The 23,640-nt window shown below is 39.3% G+C and overlaps 2 protein-coding genes across 2 annotated transcripts; both read right to left on the bottom strand.

Annotated features, from left to right (window-relative positions):
* Window positions 1-4,075: 4,075 nt before the first annotated feature.
* vps72 (vacuolar protein sorting 72 homolog) lies at window positions 4,076-10,208 on the bottom strand. Its single transcript, XM_004073804.4, has 6 exons — window positions 9,688-10,208; window positions 7,924-8,076; window positions 7,060-7,180; window positions 6,733-6,909; window positions 5,905-6,049; window positions 4,076-4,770 (listed from the first exon to the last, which is right to left on the bottom strand). Exons 1-6 carry the CDS (start codon window positions 9,802-9,804, stop codon window positions 4,380-4,382), a joined length of 1,104 nt encoding a protein of 367 aa, XP_004073852.1. The 5' UTR covers window positions 9,805-10,208; the 3' UTR covers window positions 4,076-4,379.
* Window positions 10,209-15,746: 5,538 nt separating this feature from the next.
* Window positions 15,747-21,779, bottom strand: LOC101160249 (leucine-rich repeat and immunoglobulin-like domain-containing nogo receptor-interacting protein 1). The gene is made up of 2 exons (XM_011480773.3): window positions 21,456-21,779; window positions 15,747-18,034 (listed from the first exon to the last, which is right to left on the bottom strand). Exon 2 carries the CDS (start codon window positions 17,974-17,976, stop codon window positions 16,144-16,146), a length of 1,833 nt encoding a protein of 610 aa, XP_011479075.1. The 5' UTR covers window positions 17,977-18,034; window positions 21,456-21,779; the 3' UTR covers window positions 15,747-16,143.
* Window positions 21,780-23,640: the final 1,861 nt, after the last annotated feature.

The raw sequence follows: 23,640 nt of genomic DNA, 5'->3' as shown, positions 1-23,640 counted from the left end.
AGGTGTCAATGTTGCACGGATGTTGCAGATGGCAAAAAGATAAAGGGGGGATTGACAGAAAAAAAGGGAGAGGACGAGGGAAGAAGTACAGCACAGAGTACAGCACTGTACACCACCTACACTCGTCGCCATGGCAACTACCTCACTAGACCTAGTGATAATGCAGCTCCCTCTCTTCCTCTTCTGTAAACTGTTCAATTGATACCATATGCAGCGTGCAATGTGGGAAACAAAGCTTTCTCTGTTCTGTCACTTGAGGAGATTAGATCCTTGTTTAGAAGCAATAAAGCAAAAATAATTTCATTTCTTAAAGATTTAAATATGCGTCTACTCACCAGAGATGTTGGCTTAGCCTGACACTGAATTCATAATTATTGCTTCAAGGGAGAACTTGTTATTTTTAAATTAGCGTTCGGTCCTCTGTTACCAAAAAGCAAGTGGTAAAGTGTGTAGGCAGCATTTGCTCTTTTAGAAAACCAGTATTGAGTTTAAAAAAACAAAAAAAAACACAGTAAAATGATTTCATAATGCGGTCCCTGTTATGAAGGAAAGGTGACACCACCAATAAAAACTGTTAGAAGCAGCATCTTCCTTCAGATCTCTGCACTGAGGGAGTGAAGGCTGAATGGTGTTGCTTTGTGCATTCCTGTGAAAGATGGCCGTCCACACACAACTAACTCACAGTCAGCTTCCAATGCATGCTGAATGCATGCCAGAACTGGAGACTGTTCTTGTTTGGCTATTATATTTACATCGGATTGCACTAACAGGAAACATCTGAACCGAGAGCATCATACATAATTCATGAATGCTGTGCCCCCCCCCCCCCTTTGTCTATGACACCTAGAGGAGCAGAACATAAAGTTACGTTTTCCCCCCTAATTTAAATTAATAACAAAAACTTCAACAGATTGTTCCCATATAAAAATAACCAATTTGCAAATTGCTAAAAACTTAAAGGTGAAGCAAAAAAGGCCAAATCAACAAACAAAATCCCACCTGTCTAAAATCTGAAAATGTACCTGTAAATGAAAGAAAAGGATAAGATTAACAAAGACATGTTAGCAGAGCAAGACTAGTTCTACTGACAAATGGTAAAAGCTGTGTACTTCTCAATGGGAGTCAATTGGATTTTGCCTTCTTGGAACCAGTGGGTACTTCCTGTTTGGAACACGTGGGGGTGGAGTCACTCAGTCTAGTTCTAATAATCCGTCAACAGTTTTTACCCCATGAAACTCCTAAATGCGTCTGCTTTGAAGTTTATTTTACAGCATTAGAGTTCTGGAAATCTGCCTCCTCCATCAGTGGGGACAAGCCATAAACCCATTACAATTAAGACTGATTGCTTTATACTTTAGATCAATGTTCTAAAAGATAAAAGCCAAACTGATTTTCTTTTGAAACAGTTTCTTTAGCTTTTTTTAGGCAAAATGCATATTTTCTGGGAGTTTTTAAAGCATAAATTCCTCGTTTTATTTATAATAATTCTAATTTTGTACACTTGATCACTAGGTTAAGGTAAAGCTGCTTTTCATAACATTTTGGGAAAATTCCTAGAAATTTGAACAATTTATGCATTTTTATAAATTGAATTAAATCATGAACATGAATAGAATTGGAGTCAGTTTAGTGTTTTGGCGGTAATAACTAGCTCTGATAGAGATGTGACTGACACTTCAGGTTCATGTTGACAAGCAGCAAACTTCAATTTGTTTATTAGAGACTGTGATCAACTTAAATGTTCAAGTTAGCATTTTTAACAAAGAATCTGATGAGAAACAGTGTTTTCTTTTCTTAAGGGACCTTTAATTATTCTGAAATGAGCTTATATTAAAATTGGGAGTATAGATTCCTTACTTCATCAGACAGCTTTAATGCTGCGAAGGCAGATCCTACAGGGTTTCTTTCATCCGTCAATCATCTTTCCATGCCCTGCCATCAGAATGCATTTGAAAACATGTTATTTTTTTAGTGACTAAACATTTACATATCTCTTTTTTCACGTGGGCTTTAATGAGGCGGAAGCTGGTCAGAGGCTGCAGGATGCTGTTCAGGGACGAGTCAAAAACCCCACATTAGTCGAGCGCTGAGGGGTGGCTCTGTAATTCTGTATTTAGGAAATAAAAATAGAAATCCTCATCAGGCCCCAGAAGGGTTAGAATAACCAAACTGCAGTTGGATGGGTCAGGTTCAAGACTGAGGCTCAATGTTCTGCTCCTCAAAGCCAGTCGATTCAAAAATACATCCGTCTGCAGGTCAAACTGTGATGGTTTCACAAGTGAGGCATAAATTGGTGGGATAAATAGGGCTCTTTCATCAAAACTGAATGTTTTTGAGGTCTTATGTTAATAGAAACCCCCAAAGAGAGGGTCTTTGATCAATCAACACCGTCAGAGGGGTTTGTCAGCCACAGATGACGAATTGAACTCAAGAGCCCGATTTTCTGAGGCAATATCCTGAAATTCAGAAACGGGGTCGGACTCTGTTTTCTGAAAATCAATTAAGTTCACTCACCGGCGTTGTTCACTCCTGCTTTAGCGTAACAGTCTGTAGTTTCACCAACTTCCAACACAGCTATACAAGTGTTGACATCCAAACTTGTTTCTGGTGCATTTTTAATTCTCTTGGTCTTATTTTTTGATGTTCCAGGCTTGTTTCTTCTATATTTTATCCTTGCACAAAGCTGTGCGTCTGCAGTTCTTTGACGCGTAGTCCTGAATAACGAAAAAAAAAAGAAACGTGCCTGTCTAGCCTTTGCCAGGGCTGCAACAATGTGGCTCTGCAGATAAGCAAAGTTTGAGAAAGGCAGTCAAACCAGCAGCAAAGGTTTATAAAACGAGGGATTTGTTGATCCCAAAACCCTCATAAAAATCTCTGAACTCCAATCAAAGCCTTCAGCGTCTTCTGGTTCTGATCTATGCTATCCAGAAAACTCAGATGTGTTTGTCCTCTTCCTGTTTGGTCACTTAAAGTCATGCTTGCATCTTTCTCTGCCATGGCAACCCATCCAGAGTGAGCCCCGCCTTCACCCAGCTGCAGTAGCTGCTATAGGCTCCAGCAACTTTAATGGGTCTTTGATAAAAGTTATTAAAGGATGAAAATCGTGTTTTTAACATGTTATTGTTGTTAAAGAAAACTAGTCTTAAAACTGAATTTCTGAGTATTTCTAATAGTATTTCTATTTCTGAGTATTTCTTTATTCAAATCGTTGTGAATCGGGAGCAGATGAAAAAAATGCTGTTGGAAAAAGATCATATTTGTGACGTAGAAACTACACTGGGGGGGGGGACCAGGAGCTCCTTTTTTCTGCTCTATTCAGGCACATCCACTTGTAAACTGGATCCATTTACGTCTTCCTGGCCTGAGCCTGAATCTGGATCAAAACTGGACAGCACCAAGATTTCTCGCCATTTTTGCTGTGGGGTTAGAGGCTGTGAGGGGCTGTAAGCTAGCAGGAGAACGTGTAAACAGACAGCTCTCAGTTATGGGGGCTGGGAAGGGGGGGGGGGGGTTGCTCCAGACCAACAGTCCTGCCACAACTCAGAAGGAAATTGCTAATGAACTACTGTTCTAGAAAACGACAATTTGTTTTTGAGTTTGCCTTAAAATGGCATAGGAGACCAGTGGGGACGTTTTTATAATAGATCAATGATGGGAGCCGATCTTTCAGTGGAAAACAGATGAATTGATTTGGGGGGGGGGGCTTCTGCTGTCACACCAGAACACCGATTTCTAGAAAATCCACTGAAGTATTAATAAAAAACGAATAATGATAACTGATCCAGTTTGAGGGGGAGAAAAAGTACAAATTTGAAATTCAGTTGAAAATGACAAGTTGGTCCAGGATGCTGGGATGAACCTCCTGTTCTAATTAAACGCTCATTGCCATTGATAATTAAGAAACTGTACATACAATTATTTTAATATTTAGCACCAATATGTATATTAAGGAGGTTGTGTAGTCAGGATTATAATCTGTAATTACTGAAGTTACCTCCCTGACTAAAAACAACAAATTCTTCAGATTTCAGGGCAAAACATCGCCTCTGTTGATATTAACAATCAAGTCAAGAAATGAGTTTTACTTTGAAATATTTACTTATGGTTAGTGGAAACAAGTTTGTACATTTATGGAAGCAATGAACAAAAAGTCTGGACATTAAGAAAAAAGATATAAAAACATTACAAAAATAAAAGTGGAAATAAGTCTGTTTGGGATTGTTGATCATTTTACTGTTTGCTCTTTTGGTGTTCTTGGGTTTACTGTGGAAATATTTTCATGAACACAGTAACCCAGCTGTCATCCCAAAAAAAGACTCCTTACTGAGTATTCTTCATGAAAGAGAAGCAAGGAGGAAGAAATGTTAGCGGGACAAAGACTAGGAAGTGACTCCAGTTTGTCTGACAGACATTTTCGGTCGGGCGCCCTTCGTGGCTCCAGAGTCCCCTGGCGTCCCCCCTCCTGATGTGTTAGGAAAGCCGTGCGCCGCCACGTATTTACGGTACGCCTCTCGGATGATGCGGAAGGCCCGCGCGTTGGCGTACGGAATATCGGTGACCGGGTCTCGGTACAGAGCGGCCTTGTGGGTAACGGGACAGATCTCCTGAACGGGCGGCTGGGGGCCGGGGTGGGCGCTGCGGGGAAAGGCCACCTCGAACGCCTCGTCGTCACTGAACGTCACGTAAGTCCGGGAGCACAGGCCTCCGGTTGGCTGCTGGGACGGCGTGGAGGGATTTTGCGGCGCGGCCTGAGGGACGTCCTGATCCAACCTTTGGGATACAAGATGAAACCTGTTACCATTTGTTCTCATTTGGCCCCCGCCAGAAACTCACCGACCGGTGAAGATGAATTTTGGAGAAAAAAACAAGATGACATCACAGCGCCTGAAACAAAGAAATCTCTTCTTTGGCTCAAAAACTATTTCAAAATCCACAAAGGAAAGCAGAACTCACATGTGAGGGAAAGTTTCATGGAAAGGAGGTTTTCAAGTTATTATGGGATGGCCAAAGGGCCTACGACTTGGCGGCCATCTTAAGAAATTTCACACACAGGTTAATTCGTTAACCATAACGGTGGTTTTGTTGACCTCAGAAAGAGGCGGCCATCTTCCATTTGAAAGTAAATCACCTTTAGCACCTCCTACAAATTATACGTCCTCCTTGGAATTGCAACCCATCGCCTTCTAACTCCCCGTGCCTCATCGGGAAGCTACTTGGGAAAAACTGTTGGAATTAGAAATTTGTTGATCTGGAACGGCTGTAGAGTGGCGAGCTCGCAAAAGTGACGTTGCTTTGTTGCTCACACATATTTTACCATAATATTGTAAAAATGTAACAAATGAATCGTTGGCTGAAGCTAAACATACCGATATGACATAGGATAGGAGAACATTAGGAATGCAGGTAACATAAATCCTCTGTTGCTAAGGAAATCCAAAAATTTACTTTTGCTGATTCTTCTAAAAGTTACATCAACCTGTTCGTCATCCCAAGGGGACCAAAAGATAAAATGGTTGCTATGGAGATAAAAGCAACAGAAATGTGGCCATTTTGAAAAAAGTATTTTTTTTCCCCATGAATTTGTCACATGCAGCTCTGACCAGGGTGGGAGGGGCAGAAGAGGGGAGTGAGGGGCATGTAGCAGCCGCTCCAATGGTGAGGGCGATCAAAAGGGTGCAGCGAGGGCGGGGCCAGGCAGCACCTTTAGTTCTTCTATTAATTTACTGCCTTGATTGTTTCAGGATAAGCTAAGCTCACATCACAGTGGATTCTTCAACAACAAATCTCACTAGAAAATTGCATAACAGCTAAAAAAAAAAAAAAAAAAAAAAAGCATAAAATATTTCAGAGATTAGACATAAAAACTGAGATTAGTTGGAGCAGGGCCACTAAAGGCGTACGTACCCCTCCACATCCACGTTTTCCTCTTTCAGGACAGAGTGGGAGACGATGGGCATGAGCAGCGAATGGTAGCGGATGGTTGGACCCTCGAATCGACGCTTCTTGTGGACTTGCTTCTTCTTGTCTGCTTCCAAACGCTCATAGTTTTCTGCAGAAACAAAGACGTCACTCATTGGTTTGTGTTGTATCTAAATGACAGGAAACATTTGAATTTTATGTTAGATGAAGTTTCAAATCCTTTAATAATTATACATTATAGACTCCAATGCAAAGCAGTGAATTGTGACTTTCAAGAATTATTCATCGTTTCATTTCATTTCTGCTGTTTTTTGTATATTATTCAATAACTGATGGACACAAACATAAGGAAAGTATTTTTATTTGTATTCAATCTGCACACAAACAGGTTATGAGCCAAATAAATGTATACTGTGTTCAAAAAAGATGTATTAAATGTAACCAGGCAGTCCTAAAAAGCTATAAGCTGATAGTTAATCTGCTTAAACGTCAACTGTTTTGATTTAATCTTGTCCTAAATCATGTTTCACATAAAGTGTCCTAAAATAAAAATCACTTCTTTTCATTTACAGGGTCGGTTTTTTTCTTAAAAGGGAGTCACATGGGTGAACTCTCTTAAAAATCCAGAGTTTCTAGTTCCCTGCAGAAATGTTATGGATTTAACCTCCTCCTTGTAACTGGAGAGCTTTTCTTCAGATTTCAGTTGTCTGATTATGCTGTCTGTATTAAAGGGCTGCACACATTTGTTTTAGATCTCTTTTGTTATTGCTTAATCCTGTGATTCTAATCTGCGGCAGCCACTCGGATTCTCACCCAGAGAGCGGATGTTGAGCTCCGCTGTGACTCTGGCCTCTGCCAGCAGCTCCTCCTGAGTCAGGGGTCGATCTCGATGGGCTCCTCGCCGTCTCCGCGGAGCGTCCTGGCGCTCCTGTAAGCGCAGGTTGGTCTTCCTGGTGTGTTCGCTGGTGGACTGCCGCACCGACTTCCGCGCTGTCGGAGATAATGCACACAAAGAAACCTCCAAAACCTGACCTGGGATGGACTCAACCCTTTAAACGACGTGTTCAATTACAGGTGGTTCTGCTTTGTTTTTGTTTGCTTTTTTACAAAAATGAATTCAGCTTATGGTTGTGATCTTACTCTCTGCAAAGTCCTGCAGTTCTTGTGGAATCCTCCTCCTGAGCTCCACTCGGGTTTTCTCCGTCTTCCTCTGCTCTTCACTGGGTTTTTTAGGTTTGGGTTTAGCCACCTTTATGGGTTCCTTCAGTCAAAAGTAAGAAAACTAAAAACCAACACTTTCACAAGTCAATCCTAATTAAAAACATCCAAATCTTATTGGTATTTATTTCAAATCTGCTTTAATGCTGTTCTTCAAGGAGGCGAGATTTATAGCATGATTTAAGCCTAAAGTAGTCAGTCTTTGAAATGTTCCTTTATTGTAATTAATTTAAAGAAAACCAATAGTATTGATTAAAAATGTTTATATTTTCTGGATGACCTTCCACAGTGGAAGCATTTGTAAGTGTATTATCTAAATACAATAGTTTTGTTTTTCTGTACAGATTTTCAAAATAAACGTCTTTAGAATATTTGTACATCTTCCAACGATTACATCCGTTGGGTCAAGGGTCAAAAATATTCTGTGAAGATTTTAGTAACGAACAAAAAAATGAAGTCCAGTTTTTTTGTTTTTTTAAAGCAAATGCTCAAATGTTTAGTAGAATTGTCTCCTTATTTATGGGGGATTGAACAAAACAATCTGAAGAAACAAGAAAACATAACTCCGTGCTATAAAAAGGGTCATTCTGACCCTAACACTATGCAGTGAGTTAATTTCCAGATTAGAAAGACACTTAACTGACCTACAGAAGCTCAAATACATTAGTGAAACAAACATTTACTTTATCAAAAAACGCAAAAACGATAAAGAACACAATACAAGACCATTTGTTCATGAAGAAGCTTCATTTAAAGGCTGATGAAGTTGAAAGAAATACAAAATACCTTGTAAGCTTTAGTAACAACTCTGCTTTTCCTCCGAGGAGCGTCTTCCTCTTGGTCACTATCCGGCTCATCACCTTCATCAATGTCAAAGTCACTGTCAACCTCATCCTCAGTGTCTGAATGTTCCCCGTGATATTCATCATCTCCCGATTCCTGCAAAATAAAAGCCCAGATAAGAGAACAATGAAATAACTGAAAAAAGGTGGTTCTCCACACAATGGAGCAGCTGCTAAATTCGTCCAGATTTTCTCACTATTTAAAGGTTTCAAAGTTTGCTGCTCCACCCATTTTCTGAACATCATTGTCCACTTCAAGTGTGTGAGCAGCAAAATATGAACATAGATCCAGGAAATCACAAAGTTTGATTTGTTGTAAGGAATGAATTTTTATAATAGAGAAAAAATTAAGTATTTGGACAATAAATAAAGTTCACTTCAACACTTTGTAATGTAAGCCTGGTGTCAATGACAGAGGTCAAAGGTTTCCTGTTGGTCTTCACCAGGTTTGAACACACTGTAGCTAATATTTTGGTCCATTCTTCCATGCAAATCTTCTCTAGAGCAGTGATGTTTTTAGACTCCAAAGGTTCTCTACTGGACTGAGCTCCAGAGACTGGCTAGACGACTTCAGAACCTTGAAATGTCTTTTCGTAGCCGCTCTTCGGTTGCCCTGGTGCTGTTTTGGGGATTATTGCCATTATGGAAGATCTAGGCTCAAAGCATTATGTTCCCGCCCTCATGCTTCACAGTGGGTACGGTGTTCTTGGGACGCCGCTCCTCCAAACACTTCCTCCTGAGAACCAGCATATTAATTTATGACCTTTGAAGACTCCGTTTTGTCTCCCCAGGAAACCAAACTTCCCATAATTCCACCCAAACACACAAGATATTATTGGAAAGGCCAGGATATCCTTATTTGAGCACATCAGGATTTAGCTTCAAATGAGCCAAATAATAATCCAAAAACAACTTCTGCCTACAGAGGACGTAAATAAATGGGCTGGTTCTCAAGAGGATAGACCCCAAAAAAAAACATATTTTTGTCTCATCTGACCCTATGACAATCTCCAAATTTTCCTCTGGATCATCCAGATGGTCTCTGACCAACTTTAGGCAGGCCTGGACATGTGCTGACTCAAGCATAGGGACCTTTGGAGCGTCTATGATCTACGCTCCCTTCAGGTCATTGACCGGATCCCCCCCTGTGGTTCTGTCTCCATACTCTTCCCAAGATCATTTGAACCCCACAAATAAGAGATTCCATCCAACCCCAGTTGGAAAGAGACTGCCAGTGACCGTCTAATATTAGCTCCAACCGTTGATCTCCATCAGTCTGCTTGTTTATCGTAGATTGGTTCATCTCAGTCTTGCTCAGGTCTACAGTCTTGTCCCATTCGACAGCTGTTATGTTACGGGTGTCTTTTAAACAGATAAGCAGTTCAAACAGGTGACATTAATGCAGGAGAGAACAGTAGCACTCATGAAGAAGAAGTAGCAGGTCTGTTGGGGACAGAATTCTTGTGTTTGTGGAAGACAAACACATATTTTCTTCACCATTATACAAATAAATCCTACAATGTGATTTCCTGCTTCTTTTTCTAGTTTGTCTCTTACAGGTGAAGTGTACCTTAAAGTTAAACATCACAGTCCTCTCATCTTTAAAAGTGAGACAACTTTCTCCCCATATTGTTCATCTTATCCCTTATTCTCTGGGTAACAGCTCACTAGTTATTCATTCCTGCAGCCACAGGTCTGTTTGACTCACATCGTGAAATCCTCCATAGGTGGTCTTGTAGAACTCGTCCTCTTCTTCGGCGTCCAGAAGCTTCGACATGCGGTTTCCCGCAGTCTTTCTGGGTTCACGGCTTCCTGCCAGACTCATAGTACCTGCTGTTAGCTACACCGCTAGCCGGGTTAGCTTGTTGTGCAGCGGTTGTCAGTGGAACACCAGACTCACGCTTTCGTTGCGTTTTTCTGCACTAAATGAATTATGAAAGGCCGCCTGTATTTAATACATTTTTCAATTTAAGTGGCGTTTAAGCCACTCTAAGCAATATCTTCAAGTAATAAATACGAATAACTACAGCGCAAAACACTACAGAACTGTGGAAAGCACATCCGGGTGACGGAAAGCACTTCCTTCTTCTTCTTGTGATTTTATTGGCGGGAGGCACTAACGTGAAGGTGCATTACCGCCACCTACTGTGTTGGAGTGTGGGTCAGAGTGGGGATTACCTAACCAAATGTAACTTAAAAAAAAAAAAAAAAAAAAAAAAAAAATAATAATAATAATAATAATAATAAACTAAATTCTCCTCAATAACCTAGTTCTTTTCAAAAAACCTATAATCGCACCATTGAAATTCTCCTCCCCTCCCAAAAGCTTCTTTAAAGTCATTTGCTCACCCTCTATCATCCGTACCCTACTTTCCAGTTGTCGTCTTTCCTCCCTATACAGTTCACACTGACATAGCACATGCTCCACCGACTCTTCCCCTCTCCCGCACTCACACAAACCAGTTGGATGTTTCCCTATCAAATGCAATGTATTATTTAAACCAGTGTGTCCCATCCTCAACCGTGATATTATGCAGCTATCTCTGGTGTTTACTCTGACATTCATACCTCTCCCTACTCTGTCCTGAATACTAAATAGATGTCTTCCTTTCCTCTCCCTTTCCCATTGTGTCTGCCATTCTTCCATAATACGCCTCCTAACAATTGCCCTAAATTCTGTCCTATCTAATGGAATTTCCATCTCTATTCCCCGTTTCAATGCCCTTTTTGCCAGGAAGTCAGCCATTTCATTTCCCTCCACCCCCCTATGTGCTGGTACCCACATGAATCTGATGTTTATTTTCAAGTTTGCCAACCTGATCAAACTCTCATAAATTTCATATAAAATATCTGATCTGCTCTCAGAATTGTATGACTTCAGAGACATCAAAGCTGACAATGAATCTGAACAAATTATACCATCCCCAATTCTGTTCTGTTCTAGCCAGTGTAAACTATATGATATTGCCAACATTTCAACTGTAAAAACTGAAAGATCCTTTGACGTCTTAACTCCAACAGATTTGTCCAATGTAGGGATACAGAAAGAAAAACCAGTTCGCATTGTTGCTGGGTCTTTAGATCCATCTGTATATATGGGTATAAATGAAGCGTGGGCTGTGTCTAATCTGTCTGCTGTTAACTCATCCCAGTTTCCCTTCCCTTTTCTATCCTCCATTGTTCTATGGAGATACAAATCCACTTGCGCAGTTGGAAAAATCCAGAAAGGAGTGGTCGGGTACAAAAACGTCTTAACTAGGGTTTTGCCATGAATATTTGCTTTTTTCGCTAACCTAGCTAATTTCCAAGCAGCACTTTCATTTGTCCCATTATCACTTTCCCAACAAGGATCAATAGCCCTCCTAACCATGTTCTCTACATCTACACAACCCTGTATTTTCACCCAATAGTTAAGCATCAGCTGTTTAATTCTTAGTTTCAATGGTAGCTCCCCCATTTCAACTTGTAATGACACAGCAGGAGTTGACCTCATAGCCCCAGTGCATATTTTCAAAGCCTGATTTTGGATGACTTCTATTTTATGTAATAATGTTTTGCACGCTGTATTGTAAACAATAATTCCATACTCTGTGACTGACCTAATCATTGTAATATATATTTGTTTTAAAGCCTGTGCACTAGCTCCCCACCCAGTACCTTTCAAGCATCTCATTATATTTATGACTTTCTTACATCTCCCTACTATACTATCAATGTTCTCTCTCCATTTCAATTTTGTATCCAATATAACACCCAGGTACCTAAAACTATGTACTTGCTCAATTGCTTCTCCATATAACCTTAAGTTCAAAACAGTTCCACGTTTCCTAGTAAAAACCATGCATTTTGTTTTAGTTACTGAAAATTTGAATCCCCAGTCATAAGACCAGTTTTCCACCTCCGTAATCGCGTCTTGTATTTTTCTCTCCACATAATGAATATTTCTTCCCCTCTTCCACAAGGCTCCATCATCTGCAAATAGTGCTTTCCCAAATTCACATCCAATTGAATTAAATATATCATTAATCATAATTGAAAACAACACAGGGCTAATCACACTACCTTGTGGGGTTCCATTATCCACTACGTACCTATTAGAAAAGGACTTTCCTATCCTAACTTGAACATATCTATCAAACAAAAACCCCTTAATCCAATTATAGATTCTTCCATTAAGTCCTAACGTACCTAATTTTATCAATAAACCCTCTTTCCAGACCATATCATAAGCCTTTTCAATATCAAAGAATACCGCCACCAAATATTCTTTATTTACTTGGGCTTTCCTAACGTCTGCTTCTAGACAGATTACAGGATCCATTGTCCCTCGACCTTTCCTAAAGCCATTCTGATATGGGGACAGCAAATTTTTACTTTCCAGGTAATACTGCAATCTCTCATTTATCATTCTTTCCATCACTTTACCAACATGTGATGTGAGTGCTATAGGCCTGTAATTTTCTGGGCTGCTCGGATCTTTCCCAGGTTTTAATATGGGAATAACCACCGCCTCTTTCCAATTGGTCGGCAATTTACCTTCACTCCAGACCCTATTATACATGTCCAATAATTTCAATTTCATTTTCCTACCTAAATGTTTTAACATAACATAACTTATACCATCCCTACCGGGTGATGTAATTTTAGATTTATGTAGTGCTAAATCCAATTCAAAGCAGGTAAACGGAGCATCCATGGTTGTCAAATAAGTGTTATCATCAAAGTCCTTGTAGTGCCGTTCCCTAATTTCATCTCTCCTCCCTTTCCTATACCCTGACAAATTCTCATTACTTTGACTTCTCACAAAAGTTTTAGCCAACATTTCTGCTTTATCCGTATCCGATATCGCCAGGTCATCACCTATTTTCAATACTGGATATTGTAACTCCCTCCTTATACCCTTCATTTTTCTAATCATTCCCCAAACCGTATTAACTGGAGTTGTTCGACCAATTTTATCACAAAAAGCCCTCCAGTACTCCCTTTTCTCCTTTTTAATAATCCTTCTTGCCTGTGAACAAAGTCTCTTATAATTCAACAGATTTTCATATGTGTGTGTCCGTTTTAAGAGTTTCAAACCCTTATTCCTATTCTTAACTGCTATCTTGCAGTCTTCAGTCCACCATGGAACATTTTTCCTCGTCATAGTTGCTTTACTTCTCGGAATTGTTTTTTGCGCCGCTGAAATTATTAAATTTCGAATTTTCTTTTCCATTTCTTCAGCCGTACTCTCCATACTAATGTTTGAACATTCCTCATCACACATAAAAGTAAATTCACCCCATTTTGCTTTATGAAAAAGCCATCTTCCTTCCTTTCCATTACTTGGTGGTTCTCTATCACCACCAACCCTAGAGAACACAGGATAATGGTCACTCCCCATTGTGCTGTTGTGTACATTCCACTCACTACCCCCTGCCAAAACGTTTGAAACAAAAGTAAGATCTAGTGCTGACATATTCCCTGTTCGAACATCAGTTCTTGTTCCTCTCCCATCATTGAGACACACCAAGTGTAATTCATCCATCAAATCCTCCAATACCTCACCATTAACATCTGTCACCTTCCCCCCCCATAATGTGCTATGTGCATTAAAATCCCCACAAACAATGACATGCCCAATGTCTAGATGAATAATTGATTTAAGAAGACTGAGATCTAACTTTTTGCATGGATTATAGTAATTAACAACGTTTATTCTCCCCAGACCAATATAAATTTCAATGCCAATAAATTCTTCTTGTGTCCCTATCTTAATCACCCTGTAATTGAAATTATTTTTTATAAATGTGGCACAACCACCCCCACCTCCCTCTGCTCTATCACACCGGATTCCCGTATATTGGGAAATTCTAAAATCTAAATTTGGCCTTAACCACGTCTCTTGAATACATATAATATCTGGTTTTTGATCCAGGTCATCTATACACTTTTTCAATTCCTGTCCATTTGCCAATAAGCTCCTTGCATTCCATTGAAGTATAAGAACCATTTACTATCCCACACTTCCCACCTCCTGACTAGACTGGGCACTAAGGTTATTCCGAACCTCTTCCCATGTCAACTCATCGATGTCCAAATGGTTCGCTGCTGCTTTTAGGAAAGCACTTCCGTGTAGCGATTGCGTTTATAAAATAAAAGTACTTTTAAACTTTGATTATGATTGTTTTTGTTTAATCGAAATTGTATTTCTCATTTTGACTTGATTTGAGTTAAGTTATAGTTAGATATAATTAAAAAAATGGGTATGGTTGTGTTTCTTTTATTTACCACAATGTTTGCAAAATCCTCCACGATTATTATTATAATTATTATTATCATTTATTTTTTTTTTTACAATGTTCTCACCTTTATGTTAACTTATTGATTTCAACAAAACGCAATGTTTTGTGTATCTCAAAGGAGTAGTTGTGGAATGTAATAGTCTCTCTTTTTGCATTAATTTGGCAGATTTATCAGTAAAAGGAAACCAAAAATGTACCAGTAGAATTATTTGTTATTACACTAATTCGTCTATTTTCTTAGCCTTCTGCAGCCCTTTGGGGGGTCCCAGGGCCACCAAAGCCTGTCCAGGCTACAGTACACCCTGGACAGGTTTTCTGCCAGGATTTGAACCACTGTTCACTGGGCAGCCCCTTTTGTAGAATCTTGTATTGGAAACCAGTGAGAACTCTAAAATGTTTTTTCTTACAACAAAATTATTTAAATAATTAAATTGGGAATTAAATTGAAGTGATAAAATAATTTGCTACAAAAAGTGTGTTTTGCAGGTTCTCCACTCACTGTGACTGCGTCAAATATTTTTCCACAAAGTGTATGTTTTAAAATTGTGTTCACGTGGAAAAAGTTCAACTCTCATGCTCTTTTTTTTGTTCTGCAGTTTTTCTCTACATGTTAAAATGTTCATTTCAAAGGGACCACAGAAACTATAAATGCACCGCAGCTTTATTTTGACATTTTTATAGAACGCAGGACAAGTTGAAAAAAGAAACGGAACAAAAAAAAACATTAAAGCAACCTGATATAATTACCAGTTCAAAATTGAAGTAAAATGTGTCATAAAAGTTATTAACAAAAACATCTTCAATAAATGAAAACTATCTAGCGCAAAAAAAAAAATAGATAAGTGACTTTGTTTATAAAGATGTTTAGAAAGTAACATTTCAAAATTAGTTTTAGAAATAAAGCTCATTGACAAAAATAGATGTCTTCCATGTAACGACTGACACATGTGTTGTTTTTTAACTAAGCATCAAGCTCACTGTAGGGGTCCTGGGAGCGTGGTGTTCATCACCGGGTCCGTTACCTCTGGTACCTGTTAGGGTCTCTTTGCTCATCCAAAATTTTAGCTTCTTCTTCTTACTAACCTAATATATTACACAAATAGGTTTAGCAGGTAGTTATAAGGAGCATGGATATGAATTGGTTAGTTCAAAAGGGGCCCAAGTCCAAGAGGTTTGTTTTTCCAGGAAATTATTTAATTGCATAGCTTAAAGGGAGGCTACACCAAATGATTAATGCTTTACCCAGATTTAGCACCAGTTCAGAGCTTACAAATGCTATAATAATGACACCTCACTTCTATAATTTTAGAGCACTAGCAAACTAGAGTCTCTGGACTTGGGCCCTTCTTGAATTAAACAGGGGTGCTGCCATCTATGGGATGAAGCAAAACCGATGCAAGAGAGGCCCAAGTCCAGGAATTTTGCACTTTATGCATTTTAAATGTCAAGCATAGTCAAAACATTACAACGGACTTGGGACTTATTTCCACATAATCAGATAGCTTTTCCCTTGAAGACCATAGAACAGATAATATCTCTATTTTGAAAAATTGTGGACTTGGTCCCCATTTGAACTAACTGATTCATATGTATAGATCAGTTAATTAAACAGCAAACAGGCACATTTTTTCCTAACTGATCAATCCTGCAACAGACATGAATTCTGAGCAAAATCCCAGGCGATGGAACTTTACATCCTTCCATTTGGACTGATCGATCTTGAATTGTTCAGACTAATAACGTCAGACAAAAACATGCTTAAACGATTAAACCAATCACTTGTTAAAGGCTATCGGAATAATCAGACATTAGGTTTTTATTGTCACTGAAATTGAATTGCATTTTTATTAAGAAAGCAAATTAATAGCAAAATAACAAAATCATATCAGTTTCATGGTGAATCTGCCCGTCTCCATGTAGCTGCCCGCTGCTTTATTGCTGCTGCTGGACACGGCACTTCTTGGCACATATGCGATGGTGGCTGTGTGTTTAATCTGCCCTTTGCCTTTACTCCAGAAGAACATGAAAACGAAGCACACGCTCACAGAGCTGAAAAACGACAGAAACCCAATCGTCGCTGCTATCAGGAGCGTCTTGACATCAAACGGGAGCTTGGGATTTCCGATCCCGCCGGGGGAGGGCGATGGAAGGACAGACCAACCATGAAGAGCAAAGCGGTTTTTGGAAGGTGATGGCAAGGCTTGGACGTGAAGGCTGACGCGCAGGCTGTCGTTTCCTCCGGCATTGGAAGTGACGCAGATGTAAGCGCCACTGTCGTGTGGCTGAGCAAAGCGGACCTCCAGCGTGCCGTTGGTGAGAGCCCGTATTCTCCCGACTGGTGGGACTTGTCTTAGCTGAGGGTTCAGCCAGTGGATGGAAGGAAGGGGGTCGCCTTCTGCACCGCAGTGGAGCACTGCTGTGTGACCCTGGTCCACCATCACATCTTGGCGTTTGCTGTTCAGGATTCGAGGCCTGTGACAGGTGAGAAGTTTCAGGAGTTCGTCGTCAGAGAAGTCCAGAAAATTCCAGCCCTGCAGCTGGACTGAAGTGGTGCAAGTCGGCGGATTCCCCCCAAAATCCAGAAGCAGTCGCCTCCGCACCACCCAAAGCAGTCGGCAGTCGCACGCCAGCGGGTTTCCGTCGAGGCCAAGAGCTTTTAAGCCGTCCGCCGACTGGAACGCCCCCGCCTCGAGGGTGGTGAGATGGTTTCTTGACACGTTCAGCAGATTTAAATGCAGCAAACCCTCAAAAGCTCCAACTTCGACCTGGATCAATGATCCGCCCACTAGATGGAACTCCTCGAGGCGGAGTAAATCTTTTAGCAGGTTCCCGTGGATGTAGGTGATTGGGTTAAAAGAAAGGTCAAGATGCACAAGATACACAAGGTGATGCAAAGGGACGTAGGGGACACCACCAAGGTTACAGTGCGTGATGCTCAGGGACGTGAGATTGAGTCCGAACAGACTATTTGCAGACAAGCGCTCCAATCTGGGGCACTGAGAAACGACGAGGTCTTTCAGTTGTACTAGGGAACTGAAAGAGTGGTTTGGCAGAGTGGTCGTTCCCAGTCGCCGAAAACTGAGGCTTCTCAACCGACCGAGCTGATTTAGAGCTTCAGTTGGCACCACAGTGAGATTAAAGCCATCAAGGTCCAGCTCTCGTAAACTGGAGAGTCCGTAAAAGGCTTGATGAGAGATAAAAACGAAGCTATTGTCTGACGCTTTGCAGAACTGGAGGGATGTTAAGTCCCTAAAAGTAAAGTCCAGGAACACAAGAAGCTGATTACTACTTATGTCAAGCAGCTTTAAGCTGCTCAAACCAACAAAAGCTCCAACTGGAATGATCTTCAGGTGATTGTGTGAGATGTTGAGAGTCAGGAGGTTCTGCAGGCCCAGAAAGGCGTCAGCTTCAATCAGTACCAGCAGGTTGTTGCTTAAATCCAAGTGCAGCAAAGGAGTTAGCATGTGGAACTGCTGGTGCACCAGAGTCTTGATTGCGTTCTTGCTCAAGTTGAGGAGCTTGGCTTCCTGCGGGAGGCCGTCAGGCACGGAGGTGAGCTGGCTGCCCCAGCAGTCTATCACCAGCGCAGAAGAGTTGCAGCGGCAGGACGGTGGACACGCCCTGCTGGTCTCAGAAGATGAAGTCACTGCCGCAATCAACAAAGACAGAACTCTCCAGCGTATCCAGAACTGGGCGGGAGTCACGCTGAACATCTGATGGCATGCGTGAGGGAAGGAGCGCTGACAGAAGACAAACGAAGAATGATGAAACCTGAAACACATAAAAAACACACAACGTGTCTTGATTTTAGTCATTTGTTGCAGTAAAATCTTGCCTTTCTTGGTGAAACCATGCCATAATCTAGCCCGCCAAATAATGAATGAATAATGAATAATGAATAAATGATATTGATTATCTTTTACTTTTTCTTTCCAAGTAATTCTAGTGTCTCCCCAAAGATGGTGCAAAACGCATAAATAGACCTTTGTTCAGGTGCATAAACTTGGAAGATTTGTGTGTTTTCCGGGTTGGACAGGCAGTTTTTCCAATTATTCCAATGTGACCTGAACGCAGCATTTCTCTAAATTTACGTTTTCCCCTGGCGGACATCAACCCATTGGTGCAAATTGCCATAAATCAGAAAAAAAGTCACAGTTTTGGCGTTAAAAACTACTAAATGCACGTCATCGCCCCGCATCCCCTCTGGAAATGCTTATTCGAATTGAGATATGCAACAGTTGTCGCAGGGTGGATGTGAAAAAAGGAAAATGCAATCCCCTCTTTGCATTTTTGTTTTAATTATGACAGAATAAGTGGTTTTTAAGTAGAAATGAAAAAGCATTTTGAAGTATTGATTTTTCATTTTATTTATTTATTTATTTTATTTTTAATTATGAGTCATTTGATGCAGTTACATTTTGAAAATGAAAAAGCTTTTCTGTTAATCCATTTTAATTGTCAAATTAGACATTTCTAAATGAATTTGGCTACACATTTAGCAGAGAACTTTTTGAAAATGAAATGTCACATTTTAATTAAGTGTCAGAATAATCAATGTTGAAGAAGAAAACAAAAAAGCATTTTAGTGTATTGGTTTTTCATTTTTAATTTTTAGTTAAAAATGCAGCTTTATTTTGAAAATGAAAAACCATTTCTAGTTTTGGCTTTTATTTTTAATTATGCTACAGAATCGCTTCCGTATTTCTCAAGAACAGACAGCAAAGCAAAAAAAAAAAGAAAAAAGCAGAAAAGTGTTCTCTAGAAAAATGTTAATTTTAAATATCAGAAATGTTTAGCCCAGGGGTCTGAAACCTTTGACGCTACATGAGTCAATTGAGCCAGTTTCTTACTGACTAGAACCCAGCAAGAGCCACAAAGCTACACTTTATTGTGTAGAAAATACACTATTTATATTTTTGTAGAAGTTAGGGATTTTTATAATAAAAATATAGCATTTAAAAATTTGCAAAATTTGAATTTAACGATATTTTCTGTATAAAAATGTTTTAATTTATTTTATTTTAGATGGAAGTATACAGAGCCACTCAACTTTTGTACTTTTATGTCACTTCAGGGACTCCGTAGAAACACAAATAAATACATCTTGTGTTGAATAAATTTGTCCTGTTCCAGCAGATTTACTGGAATTAAAAATGCAGAAAAGTCTGTCCTTTATCCTGTTTCTTCTTTTTCAATTGAATACAAACATCACAACAGTTGTGTTGAATCCATTAAAATTGTCCCATACATGTAAATGCATTTATGTAAGAACATTGACCCTGAACAGCAACTAAATACTTTTGTGCAGCAGAAGATAACATTTGCTTTATTTTGAGATATATAATGAACAGATCTGAGAGTAGATAAAATCTTTTACTATCATTTTAGTCAATTGTCTGATTTGTTGGCAATTATGAGGAGAGGAAAATCACATAAAACCTCTTGATTCTAGTGGAATCTTAGCAGTGGTACAGAGAAAATCAAGTAATTTTACTAATATCTAAAATCTAAACATAAATGAATAAAACTTCAAAAAGATATTGTTTTTTCAGATTGTAACTATTTTTCTTTTAAGCCAAAGAGCCAGAATAAAGTGATAAAAGCAGCACATGTGGCTCCAGAGACTCAGCTTGCAGACCCTGGTTATTCTGTATTATTGATTGTTTGCTGCATTAAATCTACAAAGATCTAGTGATTGTGTTTCACCCGACAATCAACAACTTGAGCCGGTTTGGCTTCACTGAGACCATTTTGAAGTGTGATTTTGTTTAAACAACATGGTCAATAGAATTCCCATAATTATAAGTTAATCTTGGACTATCAAGATGTAGTTAAACGTGCTAATTCAGAGAGTCAAGAAATAAAAAATAATTTAATTTGCACTTTTGCATTTTTACAAAATGCAACTTACTAGATGCATTCATTTTTTGTGAAAGAGAAATCAGAAAAATCTAATTTACGGATTTTAATTTTGTGTCCTTTTGAAATTATTTGTATTTTGTACATAAATAATCATCTGCATCAAATCATTCTGCTCAAAAGTTACCTTAGTTTAGAATGAAGCCCAAACACAAGTGAGTTTTTTCATCAGTCATCAATAACAACACTGTCTGATAAAAATTATTTTGAACTTTTTTTTTTGACTCAAAACAACAACTATTACATAAATCTCAATTTGCCAAATTCCAATAGAACAAAAAGAATACATTGCCAAGGTTTGGAATGAAAAGATCATGACCTAAAAATTATTACAAATGGGATCACATAACAGGGATGCTTCAATACAGCCACAAATGTATTTCTTTAATCCCCAAAAATCGTACAATAACGTTTCCTTTTTGAAGTACTTCTAATCCACCACTAGGGGGCAGAACGTTTATAAAAATGTGTGGAGATGGTATGCATGGTAGTGATGTTGTCACACTGTTAGTACACAGATAATCAGGAAAAAAACTCATCATGCAGTATGTTCTCACTCTGTGACAAGTGAACGTTTTCCTCAAATGCAAACTCTGTCTGGTGGCCACAAAGCAGTGAGGCTAAAGCTCACAGAGCAGTCGTCCTATAAAATGTGCAACATGCCTGGGGAATGCTGTTTGAACTGTCAGGAGAGAGGCAGAAATGAGCGACATTGCACTTGGAAGTGTGATACCACCTTCTACTTTGGCAGCTCTGCTCACACGTCGTACGGAAGGGTCAGCAGAAATTCAGGAAACAGACAGCAGGAGATGAGAACCAAATGATTTCAAGGCAAGTCGTTTGTGCAAAAAAACAATACATTTACCCCCAAAAAAACAGATTTTTTCTTCTCATGGTGTTCCTGATGAGAAAGAAAACCTTATTTTGAAAGATTCACCACATTGAAAAAACACATTTAACACCCCTTGATGCAAATATGCATCAAACCTTTTCAGGTCCAAAACCACCTCAGCATCTATAAAGGCAGAAGACTTTCATTTTTAACAACTGGATCTAAAACAGGATGCCAAAGAAGAGTAGATATAAAAAATCTGAAACGAAACTTTTATTTTAATGCTAATTTTATTTTGAAAAAGTTGAAAAAACAAAAGTGTTTGAAGGAACAGACAGCCTCAGACTGTTTTCAGCTGCAGAGACACACTTTAGTTTTCACAAATGGAAAATAATTACAGCAATTCTTTTTTTAAAGAATCAAAGAAATACGGCAACTCACCCTCTCAGAAAGCAGAACTTGTCATATGGATGTCTTCTTCATGCAAACCTGTTTTTTCTTGACGTTTATTGATGTTTTAACAAAAACAAAAAGACATTCCAGGATTTCCCATGAACCAATGGAAGTAAAATGAACAGATTAAATCAAAAAACAAGAAAGAAAATGTACCCCCCCCCCTCCCTTCTCCATTCGGAGACTCCTGAGGATGTTGGTGCTCGGTTCCCCTGTGGCTCCGCTGTCCTCATGGCAACAACAAGCTGGCTGCAGAATCGCAGGCGCTTGGTGCATGCTGGGGGATTATATGCACTAGCTGCTGGACTTCCTCCAACACATCGCACTGGATGACGGGAGGGAGACACGGGTCAGCCAAACGCAGAGATTTAGGAGCAACACCAGATGGGACTGAGATATGAATGTAGACACTTGGAAACAAAGATGCATCTTTGAGAAAATTTGGGAAGTAAGAGATTAAACCAACGACAGAAAATCCCTCCGGAATTAAAAATAAATGTATTCCCTCTGAGATATTTGTTTGAATACATAGTATTAGTGTTGCCTTGCAAATAATACGCACTTTTAATCCTTTTTGTCAAATCTTTGGTAAACAAAACACAAAAAATGAACATTGTGACGCTTCAGGGTAAATGAATTTTGGGTTAGTCTTGTTAAAAGACTAAACTGTTAATGAAAGAAAACTCGACAATTAGGCAGTTTAGATAAGATTAAATACACAAATCCAACTTTTAAACAGAAAAAATTGTAATCAAAGACTGCTATAATGTAAGAAAGTGGCTTCTAAAGCAGAATGATTTTGAGTAATAAAAAGTCTCTGACCCACAGGGCTTTGTTTGGACACTTAATATTAAGGATGGCCAATTTATCTCTCTTTATAACGCAATGCAGAACCAAATGACCTTACAGAAGACATGAAACGGCAACAACAGATAGTTTAATCATCTAAATAAAGTAAAGGTAAAAATTATAAAAACAAATATACAAAAAAAACAAACGCAGACATGGATTGAATTCAATTGGAAAAAATGTCAAGATAAACACATTTTGTGGTTTTGTTTTTTTCCCCCAATCCTGAAGAAAACATCGTTTAACCTTTAAGCACCAGAGCTGCTGCCAGTCACCGCTACAGTGTTTGTAGGATCCCCATCAGCTGTGCTTAGCAGACGGCTGTCCTTCCTGGGAGGCTTCATAAGAAACACAAAAACATTCATAATGAAACATGCATCTCATTTTATGGTCATCCCAAAACATGCAGAATATAAACACATAAAATTCCCATTTTAAATACTCCCGCACCCCAAATCGTTATGCTTGAAATCAATTACACATTCAAAATTTGGAAATCACATTCAGCTTTTACCCAGACATGCACCTCATTTAAAATATGCTGCTCCAAAAGGTTTTTTGAAAACATAATTTGGACGTTTTTCCATTAAAAGCTGTTATTGCTCTAAAAAAAAATGTTTTTTTAAGAAGGAAAAATAAGAATGAAATGAAATGAAAATAAGAAGAATATCATGAAGTTCAGGAGAACAATCAGATTCTCCTCCATGATGGAATTGGACTCTGATCCTATCATCAACATGTCGACATATTCTCTGCCAAAGCTCAGATGATTGAACTCTTGACGTCCAAATCGTGCTGCTGCCTGACGAATGTGGACCCAATGTTAACATTTATCTATTTATTTAACCTTTATTTTACCAGGAAGTCCCATCTTCTTCAAGGGAGACCTGGTCACGCCGCAGGACCTCTGATGGCGTCTGTTCTTTGATTTAACACTGAAACCTGCGAATCACATTCAGTGTGAACGCAGATTAAACATGCTTTTCTGTTTATATGATTATATGAAATCCCTTTTTTCTAATATACCCATTCATAGTTATTATATAGAGTTTAATTTCATGCAAAGCTTTCACCTCCAGTCATCTAATGTTTGGGCGTTAAGCATCTTCCCCTCAGACACCTCATGGGTGATCCTCATGCTGGAAAAGGACCACTTCAGCAGAGATCACTGCGTAATAAAAAGCTTGTGCTGAGTCAGAAACTTGCCATCTGGTGCTTTACCTCAGGGAACCTGCGTTCATCAGCAGAACTCCGTCCAAACCCGGATTCTGGGAGGGCAAAGGTCAGAGACGCACGCAAGCAGGAGCGGAAGCCAAATCAGAGT

Source organism: Oryzias latipes, chromosome 11 (assembly GCF_002234675.1).
Source record: "Oryzias latipes chromosome 11, ASM223467v1".
Classification (NCBI taxonomy): Eukaryota; Metazoa; Chordata; class Actinopteri; order Beloniformes; family Adrianichthyidae; genus Oryzias; species Oryzias latipes.
Note: the sequence above shows the minus strand (reverse complement) of the source record. Positions and strands in the feature narration are given on the sequence as shown.

Bases quoted from the DNA above. Each gene is read 5' to 3' on its own strand.
- vps72 (XM_004073804.4), bottom strand. From the start codon at position 9,804: ATGAGTCTGGCAGGAAGCCGTGAACCCAGAAAGACTGCGGGAAACCGC. The intron at 7,181-7,923 runs GTATTTTGTATT...TTTTGACTGAAG, and splicing joins TTGTTACTAAAGCTTACAAG to GAACCCATAAAGGTGGCTAA. The intron at 6,050-6,732 runs GTGAGAATCCGA...TTGTTTCTGCAG, and splicing joins GCTCAACATCCGCTCTCTGG to AAAACTATGAGCGTTTGGAA.
- LOC101160249 (XM_011480773.3), bottom strand. From the start codon at position 17,976: ATGTTCAGCGTGACTCCCGCCCAGTTCTGGATACGCTGGAGAGTTCTG.